At 58.9% G+C, this 12,569-nt stretch overlaps 1 protein-coding gene across 8 annotated transcripts in view; it reads right to left on the bottom strand.

The window, feature by feature from the left end:
* ANO1 (anoctamin 1) overlaps positions 1 to 12,348 on the bottom strand; it is an 81,360-nt gene extending 69,012 nt beyond the window's left edge. For all 8 annotated transcript variants that reach the window (XM_077862759.1, XM_077862763.1, XM_077862760.1 and 5 more), the window contains exons 1-2: positions 12,177 to 12,348; positions 4,092 to 4,424 (exon numbers count right to left, since the gene is read on the bottom strand). In XM_077862759.1, the coding sequence (XP_077718885.1) occupies positions 4,092 to 4,424; positions 12,177 to 12,284 (441 nt within the window). In that variant the 5' untranslated portion in view covers positions 12,285 to 12,348. The remainder of the gene's footprint in view (positions 1 to 4,091; positions 4,425 to 12,176) is intronic.
* Between the last annotated feature and the right edge of the window lie 221 nt (positions 12,349 to 12,569).

Here is a 12,569-nt window from a genome sequence, read left to right as displayed (position 1 = left end):
GATTGGGTTCCTCTGACCCCACAGTCCCTGGGAAGGGGAGGGGAGAGGAGGCGGGATGGGGGACCCATGGTCACACGTCAGCCTCTACATGTCCTGTACCGGGGGATTATGAGTGAGAGTGTGTCTCCCCTGTTCCGTGGGCTCTTGGTTCAGCACAGCCAGTGGTGGGGTCTCTGTCTGGGACTGCCTCTAGGGTACCAAACAGTTGATCAGGGCTTGTGTGGATCTTGGGGGGCCCATCTGTGTGGACGCTTCTGCTGGCTCGTGGGCAGAAGGGCCTGCACGTTCTTCACCCCTCCAAGGATGGTTCAGGCTCAGCAGCCACCACACCCCTGGAACCCAAGTTGGGTCGAGCCCACCCCAGGCCTGCTAGGTCAGAGCCTGCATTTTGGCAGGACCCCACTGCCCCCTGTGGCTTCCTATGCATATCCGGGCCCTGCAGCGGAGCAGCCTGCCCAAGGCTGGACCCCACAGTCCAGACCACCTGCGCCGATCTGCCCCCAACCACGAGTCACCACTTGCACCACTGCTGGCATCTCCAGGGGCCCCGGCGTGAGCCACTCTGCCCCCGAGAGAACCACTCTGGTGCACTCTCAGCTGCTGTGGTGGGGGGAATGGTGTTCCCCTAAAGAGACATCCATGTCCTAACCCCACAACCTCAGAACGGGACTTTATTTGGATATAGGACTTTGTAGGTGTAACCAAGTTAAGACGTGGTCACACGGGAATAGGGCAGGCTCTGAGTCCAACATCTGGGGTCCTCACAAGAAGAGGGGAGACACAGAAGTCCATACGGAAGGCACCTGCATGGAGACAGAGGCTGGAGGGGCGTGGCCACAGCCCCGAGACCCCTGAAGCCCCCAGAAACAGAGACATAGGAAGGACTTTGGTCTAGAAACTGTCAGAGGGAGCACAGCCCTGCCAACACCTTGATTTTGGACTTCTGGTCTCCTGAACTGTGAGAGACCCAGTTTGAGTTGCTTTAAGCTCCTGACTTGTCACTCGTTACGTCTGCCCCAGGGCACTACCTGCTACGTGTCCCTAGGAGCCGGCCCACTGTGCGCCCAGTGCCCGGTGGGTCTCCCACATGTCATCACAGGATGTCTTCACAACAATAAACCTCCTGACATGGGGGAAAGGCAAGCACAGAGGAGCCCTGTCTATATGGGGCTGGTGGCTGGCTCTGCCCAGGAGCAGCGCAGCCCCACACACCTGCTGGCCTCTTGAGGAGCAAAGGCAGGTCACCTCTGTGCCCCTGTGACCTGCGGGCAACTGCCTGGTCAAGGCCGCAGAAGGCTGGGCCAGCAGAGTTCAAGAGGGGCCCCCGTCCACCCAGGAGGCCTTATGGTTTATCTGTTCTCCCCCAGTTGTCTCCCCCTCTTTGCCCCTGCCTCCCTGGCCAGCCTCTGAAGCAGGCTTTCTCCACCAGGAGCGTATTGGCTCCCAGGGACATTTGGCAATGTCTGGGAGCATTTCTGGTTATCATGACCTGGGGGTGCTGTGACATTTCAAGCGACAACAGTGCCAAGGCAGAGACATCTGCTCTCAAGCAAGAGTCTTCACCTTCATCCAGGGTTTGAGTATCTGATGGAACGCATGGGCTTCTCTCCCCAGAAAGTGCACACAAGCCCCAATTCTGCTTCAAATCGGGTAAGATGATGCAACTGGGTTCTCCTGGGGGCTATTCTATTTCCAAAACTGCAAACCCTTCACTCCTTGTAATCGGAGCATGCCCTCGGGAATGATTCACGAGCCAGGGCATCTCCCCAAAATAAAGACGATAGCCACTAGCTGTTAATCACGCTGGCAGCGGCCCTTGCACACCTCGGAGGCCGCCTCCAGACAGGTTCTGATGTGGCCTGTCTTGCGGAGGGTGGGGGAGAGCACCAGGATGCAGCGGACGGAGGGTTTTTCCAACAGCCTTGGGCCTCGTTCATCTTGGACGAAAGCTCAGGGATTATGGGGTCCTCGTAAAATATAGTTTATGACTCGAGAGACTCCAGCAGCCAGACGGCATGGCCCTGGCTTCAGCCACCTTGGAGACGGGAACTGTGCATGGTACCACTTTCCTTTTTAAAATGGCCCCAATCCACTGCTGGAAAAGCCTCTTTTAGCTACAGAGCCAAACTCTCAATGACATTCATGGGTCACTTATTGGGAAAACTGAATCTTTTTTCTGGTGACAGTAACCACGGTCTCTATGTTTGCTTTTTATTTCAAAGTCATGATTGAGAATATGGAGTTTCGAGAAAGGTACGTGTGATGTAGCAGTTGGCTTGGAAAAGCTTCTCTCTCCCCCTCTGCAGGAACCGGAATACACGATTTGACGTTAATACTGCCCCGTGAGAATCTGCTGCATGCCAGACCTGAGCTAAGCACCTTGCCTTCTGTTCAAAGATCATCCAGTGATGGAAATACTACTGTTATCTCCATTTTATAGATGGGGAAACTGAGGCCCAAGTAGCCAGTGGGTCTCGGGAATGACAGGCAGAGAGGCTCTGGGATCTGTCCAGGGTTGGTGGATGCTACAGACTTTGCGGGGGAGGGGTTCCTTCTGAGCAGAAGGCTCTGAAGCTGTCGTGGGGAAAGGACGAGGGGAGCACAGAGTGCACTCGGTCCTGGGAAGGGACCAGGTACATGCAGACCGGGGCCCAAAGGCCCAGCTCCGCACGCGGCCCGCTGCTGCCTGTCCTGACTCCTCCAGCCAGGAGCTGCCGTGACCGGGCAGGGTCTGCACTGTGGCCACACTGTGTGCACAAACAGCAGGGGGCTGGTGGGGAGGAATGATGCTCGAAATCAGAGAACTGAGAGGCCCCGGGCTCAGGTCACAGGAAACGCTGAAGGACCAGTACCTCTGTCTCTCCCAGGAGAAACACTGCAACCTCACCAGGCCCGAATCTCTGTGGCCTGACCCTTGAAGCTCACACGCCCTCAAGACTCTCATGGGAATGGAACCACTCCCGCGGCAGAAATCCACACCTGCCAGGTAGCCCAGCCTTGGAAGGGGAAGGCCACGCAGGGAAACACTCCGTGTGCAACACAAGATCCCTCCACCGCTAGCTCTGGGGAGAAGGAGGCTCCACTGGGCATTTTTGGGTCAGTACTATCCACTTGGCATGAGAAAGAGCTCCCATCAGCTCCTTCATCTACGAGCTCGCTGGTCAAACCACCACAGAGGCATCGTTATCGCGGGAACCAAAGTGTTCATTATTTAAGGAAACGGCAAACTGAAGTCAATTTTCACTTTAAATGCCTGCAGTTGGCTCATGGCTCCCCCAGGCAGCCTGCCGGCCCCTCCTGCCACTCCTGCGATGGTGCAGAGACTCCCCGGTTCTCAGTCTGTACAGGGACAGCGTGGCGGACTCCCCTGTCCTGCAATGCTTGCCCCTGCCCCTGTGCACAGAGGCTTAGTTGCTGGCAGGGAAGCACGCAGCAAACCTGCTGAGATGCTGAGAGAAGCACCCTCGTCCCCCCGGATGCCCAGGTACCTCTCCTGCGCTGCCCCGCCTCCTGCCACCAGTGCAGCACTCAGTTCTGGGGGAGCCAACCTTTTACTCTCCCCAGAAAACTTTCCTTCAAAAGATTCTCTGGTTTGGCCAGGGACAGGTGCTCCAGAACAGTGTGAGTGATAGTCCAGGGATTTCAGAGCACCAGGTCCCCCTAGGGATCAAACCAGACCAACCTCCCCACTTGCCAGATTGAAGAACTGAGGCCCGGAGAAGGAGACCAAGGTCAGCCCCTAGGAGGACTCCGAGGAGTCCTTGGTCCTCCGTCCCTCTGGAGGGGCACATCTTCCCGGGAAAGGAACTGACCAGAGCAGGAAGTGCAGAGACCCCAAGGATCATCACCGAGAAGGCCAGCCCCTCCCCAAGAGCAGGTGTGGTCAGGGGGGTGCTGGTTTGGGGCTCCCCCAAACCCCAAACCTTAACAAGTGATTGGTACCCAAGCTTAACAGGAGCAGCCTTTACATCAGCACTTCTCGGGGTACCAGCTAAAGCCAGAGGGCCCTTCCCCATACCGCCTTCTGGAAACAGTGCACGGGCCCGGCCGGCGCGCCCACCCCACGAGCCCACAAGAAGCGGGATAGTTACGTCTTCATCTCGCTCCAGCTCCAGGCCGGCCTCCAGGAGGTTCCCCTCGTACTCCTCCCGGCGGAAACGCTTGTCGTCCTCGTGGTAGTCCATCGGGGGCTCGGGGCTGCCCACCGCCCCCACGCTCCCCTTGCCGGGCAGGGGCTGATCCTGCCGGGCGCCGCGGGCGGCCGGGGCGGCGTCGCTATGCTGCACCCTCCGGGCCAGGGTCCTGCTGCCCGAGGGCCTCTTGGGGTGGTACACCAGGATGTAGTCCACCTTGCGCCTGCCGTCCCGGAAGTACAGGCCATGCTTGCACTCGGCGTCAGGGTCCACGGACAGTGAGTTCAGCAACTGGGGTGAGAGAGAGAGATCACCGGCTGTCAGGTCTTGGGGATGGGCCCAGGGGCACGGTGGGGGAGCCAGGTCCAAACTGGACCGCTTCGTCCGCCCACCCCTCCTGCACCCAGCAGAGCTGTGCCCAATGCCCACCCGAGTGAGCACTGTCCTGTGGCCGGGACAACTGTGCACGCAGTGGCCCTGTCTCTGTGGAGCTGACACGTGAGCAGGAGACACGTGCTGTAATCACGCATGAAGGCCAAAGTGGACCCTCAGTGCTTGGAAGGCCCCCTGGTTCTGCAGAGCTAGAGCAGGCTTGCTGGGGTGGACCAGGCTGCTTGCAAAGACAGTGGGAAAAGCTGCAAGGCCCCCTCATGCCCTCCTAGAAGTGCTCCTACCCACTTCCACAGGGTCGTGGGCAGTGCAGAGCCGAGCGCAGTTTCTGCACCTGCAAATCTCAACCTCGGGTGGCCAGCGTGCACAGCAAGTTCATGTCAAAGCAGCTATGACCGCATGACGGCCCTCAGCTGGCCTGGTGCCCGCCAGCAGCTCTGCCACTAGCTAGGTGCGTGTTAGTTTGGGTTCCCCCAAAAGCAGATCCTGAGTTGAGTGTTTGGGTTCAATGGTTTACCTGAGAGGTGGTCCCAGGGACCAGAGTGAGGGTGGGGGATGGGTAGGCACGGAGGGAGGGGCCGACGGAGCTGGGCTGCAGAGAGGGCCACTGCCTTGGGCAGCTGGGCTCCCACCTGCTGATGCCCAGAGGGTGCCATGGGGCGTGGGCTGAGAGGTGGGGGCAGGGCCCCAGTTTCCTTATCTGCCTGAGGGGCTCCAGGGGGCCAATGAGACAGAAATGTGGCACTGCAGAATAGAAACTGGAACCTCTGCGCAGCTGCAATCATGCATGGCTGCTGCTAACGCGTAACCCGAATTTCTAGAACTCCTGTGGGATTTTGCTGGTTACCGAGGGCAGAGAGGTTAATCAGCTAGCTGGTCTTCAGAAATAAGAGAAAATAAATAACATCATGTTGGAAGAATCCTAAAGAGCAACCCCACACCACCGATGGGCTTCAGGGCCGAGCCTCATGTCCTGCACCTGATCTGGCTCCCGCCTGCTCCTGCTCTCAGCCCCAGAGACGCACCGTCATCAGAGTGAGGCCCTCCCCAAAGGAGCTCCAGGCCGGCCTGCGACTGAAGGGCCCCCGAGCTCCGGGGCTGGAGGACAGAGCTGTGCCCAGAAGGTCTCCCCCCAGGGTGGCCTGGAGCCCTGGGGCGGCTGCACATGGTCAGGAGAAACAGCAAGAGTCCCTCACCCTGGGATTGGCCATCTGCATTAGGACCAAGGTCATCTAGAGGGTGGGGGGCCCCGTGTCAACAGGTTTCTTTCCCAATGTCTGGCTCAGGGGCGGGGGGAGAGAGAGGGGAAGAATCGGAGTGAGGGGTGCCTGCAGTGTGGCAGCTACACAGGGAAGGAGGGAGAGGGGTGTTCTGGAAGGGCCTTCTGTGGGGTCTGGACCCCTCACCCCATGCCGGGGAGTGGGGAGTCACGCCCCTGATCTCAGTCTCCCTGGGGAGGTCCCAGGACATGCCCAGCCTGACGGGTAAGGCCAGTATCTGGCATCAACCCCCGTCCGCAGTAGCACGGAATCCAGGGCCGCCCTGGCGGCCTTCACGGGACCCGTAGTGTAGACGCCCAGTTGGCTTGCTCTGACAGGTGTCCATCCAGAGACCCCGGGTGTGTGAGGGCCAGGACCACACCTGCGCAGGCAGGGTGCGGGAAGGGGAGAGGAGGCCCCGCCCAGCCCAGGACAGTGACCCCCGCCTTTCGCAGGTCATGATGCAGGAGAGGTGGGAAAGAGCAGTTCTTCTCAGCTTGTCAGGGAGGAAACGGAGGTGAGGTGAGGCGGGTGCCAGCACGGGAGGAGGCTGGGCCCAGCCCTGAGCCTGGTCTGCATACCCAGGGTGCTGCCCACCCTGCGCCGTGTAGTAACAGGGACGTAGGCAACATTCTTCCTCAGCATGGGGCACGTCCTCTCCCTGAGTCCTGACCTGCCGAGGGGGCTTTACTATGGTCAGGTCTACTTGACCTGGGGAGAGTGGAGCTCACACATCTGAGGCAGTCAGCCCCTGCTGCCAGGGCCAAATTCCCCCCAGAGGACCCCAAGAGCCCTCTGCAACCCTGTGCCCAGGGACACAGCCAGGGAGGGTGCCACCATCAGCCGGGCCTGGGTCCTGCCCTGCCTGTCCCTGGAGCCAGGAGGTCAGGTCAGGGTAGCAGGGACGTGTGGGGCAGTGGGAGGCCTCAGAGAAGTCTGGGTTGGTCCTGCTCCACACATGCACCCTGGGACCGACTGTCTATCTGCTCTGTCCACGTGTCCGCCCCTGTAAGGTGGGAGGGCACTACGGGCTGCACCTGCTGGCAGCCAGCAGCACTGACCCACACTGGCTGGACTCTCTCTAATTAATTCCCAGGACTAACACCTCCCCTCAATCCCAGTGCCAACAAACGCTGACTCTCCTCAATACCACAGGAAGGCCAGAGAAAGGGCGCCCTGTGAGCCCGTGGCTAAGAATGGTTTCCCTCCTTGAGGTGGGTAGTGGGCAGAAATGCAGGACCGGGGGTTTGGGATGGGGGGGTGCCTGTGGAAGATGCTGCCAGCGCTCATGGAAAGAAGCCGCTGCTGGGCAGGGCTCAGGCTTGGGAGGCGGTCACACCAAGATGGATGTGTGGTGTCTAGGCAGGCAGCGTGCAAGGACACACCTGTCTGCTGTCAGCATCCGGGCACTCTGGTCTCAGTGCCTCTGCGAGGGGCTCACCTCTATTTCCAAACAGGAACTTCGATCTTCTAGGATGAGCCTGGTGCCCGTACACGGCTCCTGCCTGGACCTCCTCAGCTTCCTCTCCCCACTCCCCTGGAGGCCACCTGGAGTCAGGACATCCTCACTCCCTGCTCCTCACATGCACATGCTGTGCTCCCTACCTGCATGCCCTGCCTCCCTTCTCTGTGCTTTGTAAATCTACCTAGCTTCCCAGGCAGGGGGCAGATTCCCTGCTCAGTGCTCTGGACAACCCTGACCCCCCCGTCAGTCAGGCAGGATCTCTTGGGCCAGGGCCACCTTGAAAACATCTATTCACAAGCTCTTCACTCACAGGGGCCCCTAAGCAGGGTGGCGGGATCCCCAAAGCCGGGCCAGGGATTGGCCCTAGCACACCTCCATGTAGAACCTGTGACACATGGAGGGAGGGTTTGGCACCTGGTGGAGGGCCCATACATGCCCCTGGCTGGCTGGAATCATAGCTAATAGGAACAGAGTGGACAAAAACCCCATAGCGGAGGGAAGGAAATCTGGAGGGAGCCCATCAGGTCAGAGAGCAGGATAGCCAGAGACTCCCCACCATCAGAACGCAGGGAAAGGTTACCAGGTTCTAAACCTAAACAATAACTGTCTGCTGGGGCCCGATCGATGATGATCGAGAACCTTTAGGGCCTGACAGCCTGGGGGAGAACAGAAATATCCCCTAGACATCTCCTTCCCCCCTGGGGGAACAGTGGCAGGACGCACTGTCCTCTCTTCATCCTGTCCTTTACAAGCTGTCCTTGTAAAACGAGGGTCAGGGGAGTAAACCAGACCCCCCTTATACAACAAGACTTCCCTCCAAGGGTTATTGGAAGGATAAAACATGTTCTGCGTGTAAAGAGTTTACAAGAGGGCCTGGTCTATGATGAACCCCCAACAGAAACCTGCTGTAACTGGGAATTCAGACAAGCACAAATAAAGGACTAGGGGAGGACAGGGCAAACCAATCTCATGGTCAGAGTGGACCACAAGTCGAAGATGGTGGCAGTGCCAAATCCAGACTGCTTTGTTACCAAGGGAGCTGGATGTGCTGCTGGGACCAGCAGGAGGCAGCATGAAAGCACCAGTGCACTGGTGTGAGAGTCCCAGATGGTCCTCCCAGGCCTGGTCCTGTCACTGATGTGGTTGTGTGATTCTGGACAGGTTACTTCTCTGTTTGGGTCTTAATTTTATAAAAACTGGGGTGGGGAAGGGTGATCCTATCTAAGTAAGTGTCAGGGGTTAGCAACCTTTAGACAGAAAGAGTGGGTTCCCTTTCTACTACACTGTATATGGGCGAGGCCGACTCCAGGGTCTGCAGGATGATTCTGAGCTGGGTTTCGAGGGAGCTGGAGGTGTAGCCATAGAGCGAGGGCCACAGAGCCTGCCGTGGTGGCTGTGGGTCTCTCCAGGGCCCTTCCACGGAGCAGCAGAGTGGGTGCTCTTCTTGTGTAGGACGGGACAAAGAGGTAAAGATTTAACTTACAGCAGGAAGGTTCGGGTTAGGCTCTTTGCATAACTTTCCCATTCAAAAGCTTGGGAAAAGCTTCACAATGTTCTCCTCTCCATTCCCCATAAGAAAGGGGCAGGTGGCCCCTCGGCACACCTTTCTTGAAGGTAGGGGACCTCCCAGTCATCTTTCTGACGTGGTTATGGAACAGATGAATCCACAAATAAATGAATGACAGAAGCTTGGGCTCTGCACAGTGACCGGCAGGGGCCAGCAGATCAAGGACACCGAAGCCCAGACCCAGCCAAGCCGGCAGCTGAAACACACGCTCCCTGGCTCTGAGTGGGTCTCAGGTGTTCCATCTGTAGGGTGGAGACCAAATCATCTCCACCACTTAGGTCGCAGAATTCCTGTGTGGACGCGAGTCATGGGAGATCGCAAAGTATTTTGAAGATCATCCTCGGGGGTATTTGGCAGGAAGTGATCCCAGAAGGAGCTTCCCCGAGGAAGACGGTAAACATGGTGGAAGAGAAATGTCTTCCTGAGGTCACATCGGAGGACATCAGGGGACGGAGGTCCCCTCCACAGCGGGACTGCCCCCAGAACCACGGGCATCAAGAGGGTGGTCGACATCTGGCCCACATCTGCCTCCCCAGACTCCCTTCCCAAACTCTGAGAAGAAGGCAGAAGAGGAGTGTGGAAGCCTGAGTCCACACCACGGATCCTGGACTGGGACCAGAATTTGTTTATTTGGCTTCTCACTCGGAGATGGAGCTCTAGGAGCTGAGGTCACACGTTGGTGTGGAATAGCCAAAGCCGGGACAAGTCTACACGATCATGCTAGGAGAACCTGCCACATTCCCTTGTTCCTAAAATGAAACCAGTAACCTGCAAAATTTCTTTCAGTTCTGGGGACTCTTTGAATTCACTTTTGAACTTTGCTCTCATTCCCCAAATTTTCAAAATTAAATCACCAGCTCTACAAATCAATTTAGGATTGTCAAGCACACCCCACAATCTATAAACAGGTCATCTCTCAACGCTGATAAACAGAGCAGCACTCTTATTTTGCAGGCAGGCGATGCCAACACTAGGTACATCTCCCTGGGGTGTCTGGGCTTGTTGGGGCATAGAGATCTAGGGCCACTGGCAGCCAGCAGGAAGAAAGAAGAAACTCTCAAAGATAAACACAAAGAAAACTTAGTGAAATACATTGCAATCAACCTGGCATCTGGCTTTTGAGTCATTTCTTCTACCTTTTTTTTTTGTATAGAAACAATGAGGTGATTTTTATCCTTGAACTTGGGAATGACAGGGAGAGGAGAGGCCCCCGGGCACTGGCTGGAAGTGCAGCATGCATGGGATGGGAGTTCTGACGGCCAACTTAAACTCCGTTGACACTACGTCGCACGTATGGCCACCTGTCTGGGAACTCTTTGAAATGCAGCCCACGCCCTCTGGCCTCTGCCTGCACAGAGCTGCCTTCCTTGGGTGACTCAGGGTGATGACTGAGCAACAATTATTGGCCTGAGAGGTGCCGAGGATGCCCGTGGAGGCTCTCCTGGTCCCCTGTAGGCCTCCCGCTCCTAGAGCTGCTGCTTGCAGCCTGCCTGTAGACATGTCACCAGCAGGACAGCACTTGGCCACCTCTCCTTCTTGTGGTCAGGGACCCCCCGCCCCAACCCCGATTCATAGCACTCCAGGCCCACAATACCGGAAACCTGCCTGCCGTAAGAGTTGCGTGCAGAATAAGAGTCAACCGCCTCATCGGGGCTTGTCTATGTTGTTTCTAGACCATGAAGACCTTGAATGGAGGGCCAAGTGTTTGCAGACCTCATGGCCCTCGCCACGGTAAGTGGAAGACAGAGGATATCTGGATCCACATAAGCAACAGGTCCCTGAACTACAAGTCGAGAACCCAGGGCCATTGATAGGGCTCTAGGGTTCATTTCAGATCTAACCCATCCTCAAGACGAATGCGGTCTACCTCTGGAATGGCCACTCCTCTCCATCTCTTTGGGTGTCACCGCCTCCCGTGGCTTCTAACTAGTGGCCCCACATTCCCAACTCTGGGTCTTCCCATGTGAGATTTCTTTGTCTGACAGGCCCCACCCACCCCCATTACGGGTATAACCAGCCTTCTCCTCCAGGATGTCTGCTCCTCTACAGGCTGCCCATGGCCACCTGCTTCTGTGTCTTGGCTCTTGCTAGCTCTCCTCCTCCTCCCAGCTGGTGGGCGCATGACTCCCCTCTTGGCCTCAGTATCCTCACTGGTAGTAAGAGCACTGGCCCCATAGAGTTGTGAAAATTAAATGAGCTAATCCTCAGCTGCAGGCCTGCTGCTACACAAGTGTCCTTCTGCGGCTGTCCTGGGCCACGTTCCATCACCACTCCTCAAGCCCCAGATGGGCATGCTTCCCTGTCTCATTTGCTGTGGGTGCCCATGGCCTGGCCCACAGCAGGCACACGGTGTTTGTTGAAATGATGGCTCTGAGCTCCTAAGGCCAATGGTATTTATCACAGACAGACTCCCCTCTCAACCCATGCACATGCCCAATGCCCTCCTGCATCTCGGCGCAAGCTCAGCTGCAAAACAGTGCAAGACCTGAGGGTCTCTGCCTTCCCTGGAACACCGCCACGGCCCTGCCAGGATCCCATCCTCCAGGCACCTCCCCTAAAGGCCTAGCTCTCCAGTCCTGACGCTAGAGGCAGGCCTGGATCCTGGTGAGGTTAGAGCAAAGAAAGAAGGCTGGGGCCTCAGACAGCTGCTTAAGGGGAGGGGAGGGAAGGAAGGGGTGTCTGTTCTGTGGTCCAGAGTGAGCACCCTGGGGTCCCCTCTGCTTCTGCAGCCCAGGGCCCTTCTCAGCCCTTCCCTCTTGGGGTAGACTTTGTTCTAACTGTAAGCCAAATCCCTCACTGGTGAGGTCTGCCCTCCAAGGATCTCTCCGACCTCTGGATCTGGCCCCATAGGGAATGGTGGGATAGCAGACCTGCATGGGGGTCCCCAAGCACCTGGCCAGCGGGCACCGGCTTCCACTAGCAGCGGGCACACGTTGGAGACGGGACCAGTGAAGAAAGAAGTCTGGACCCAGCAGCGCCTCCCCGCTGCCCGGGGCGTTGGGCGCTCCCCTGCGGGACACCGAGTCCCCGGACTTCGTGCGCCCCGGGCACCGGGCAGGTGAGGGAGTCGCCCGAGGGTCCAACCTCAGGAGGGCGCGGCTGTCGCCAGAGGGTGGCGGCGCCTTGTGGGGGGGGGGGAGGCGGCCACCCTGTCGCGGCTCCTCCCACCCCCACTGTCCGGGCTGTCCGGCAACCCCCCCAGGGGTGTCCCCCGCGGGGCCCAGCCATGCGCTTCGCTCGGCTAGTGGGCTGGGGGGGCGCTGCGGCCGCAGGTGTCCCCCCGCGCCCCGCGCGCCCCCGCCCCGCCGTCCGCGCGCGGCACAGGTGAGCCCCCCGCCCCCCGCGCGGCCGCCCGCACTCACCGTGCCCTCGGACGGCAGGTAGCCGATGTCCTCGATGGCGCAGATGTTGATGATGTGGACGCTGCGGTCCTCGGCCGGGAGCGTCGAGTACTTCTCGTTGACCCTCATCGCGGCCGCCTGGGCGCCGGGCCGGCAGGGCGGCGCGCCCTCCGCATCCACGGCCGCGGCGGCCTCTGCGGGCGGACCGGGCGGCGTTGGCGCGCTCGCTGGGGGCCGGGCCTGCCGCCCCTCCCGCCGCCCCTCCCGCCCCTCCCGCCCCGCCCCGCCCCGCCCGGCCCAGGGCGCTGCGGCCGCCCCCCTGCGGTCCCGGGGCGCCCGCGCTGCTCTGCGCTCAGACTTTCCGAAGACGCGGAGCCCCGGGGGTGGGGGGGGCAGCGCTCACTCCGGCGGCCC

Source organism: Canis aureus, chromosome 21 (assembly GCF_053574225.1).
Source record: "Canis aureus isolate CA01 chromosome 21, VMU_Caureus_v.1.0, whole genome shotgun sequence".
Lineage (NCBI taxonomy): Eukaryota > Metazoa > Chordata > Mammalia > Carnivora > Canidae > Canis > Canis aureus.
Note: the sequence above shows the minus strand (reverse complement) of the source record. Positions and strands in the feature narration are given on the sequence as shown.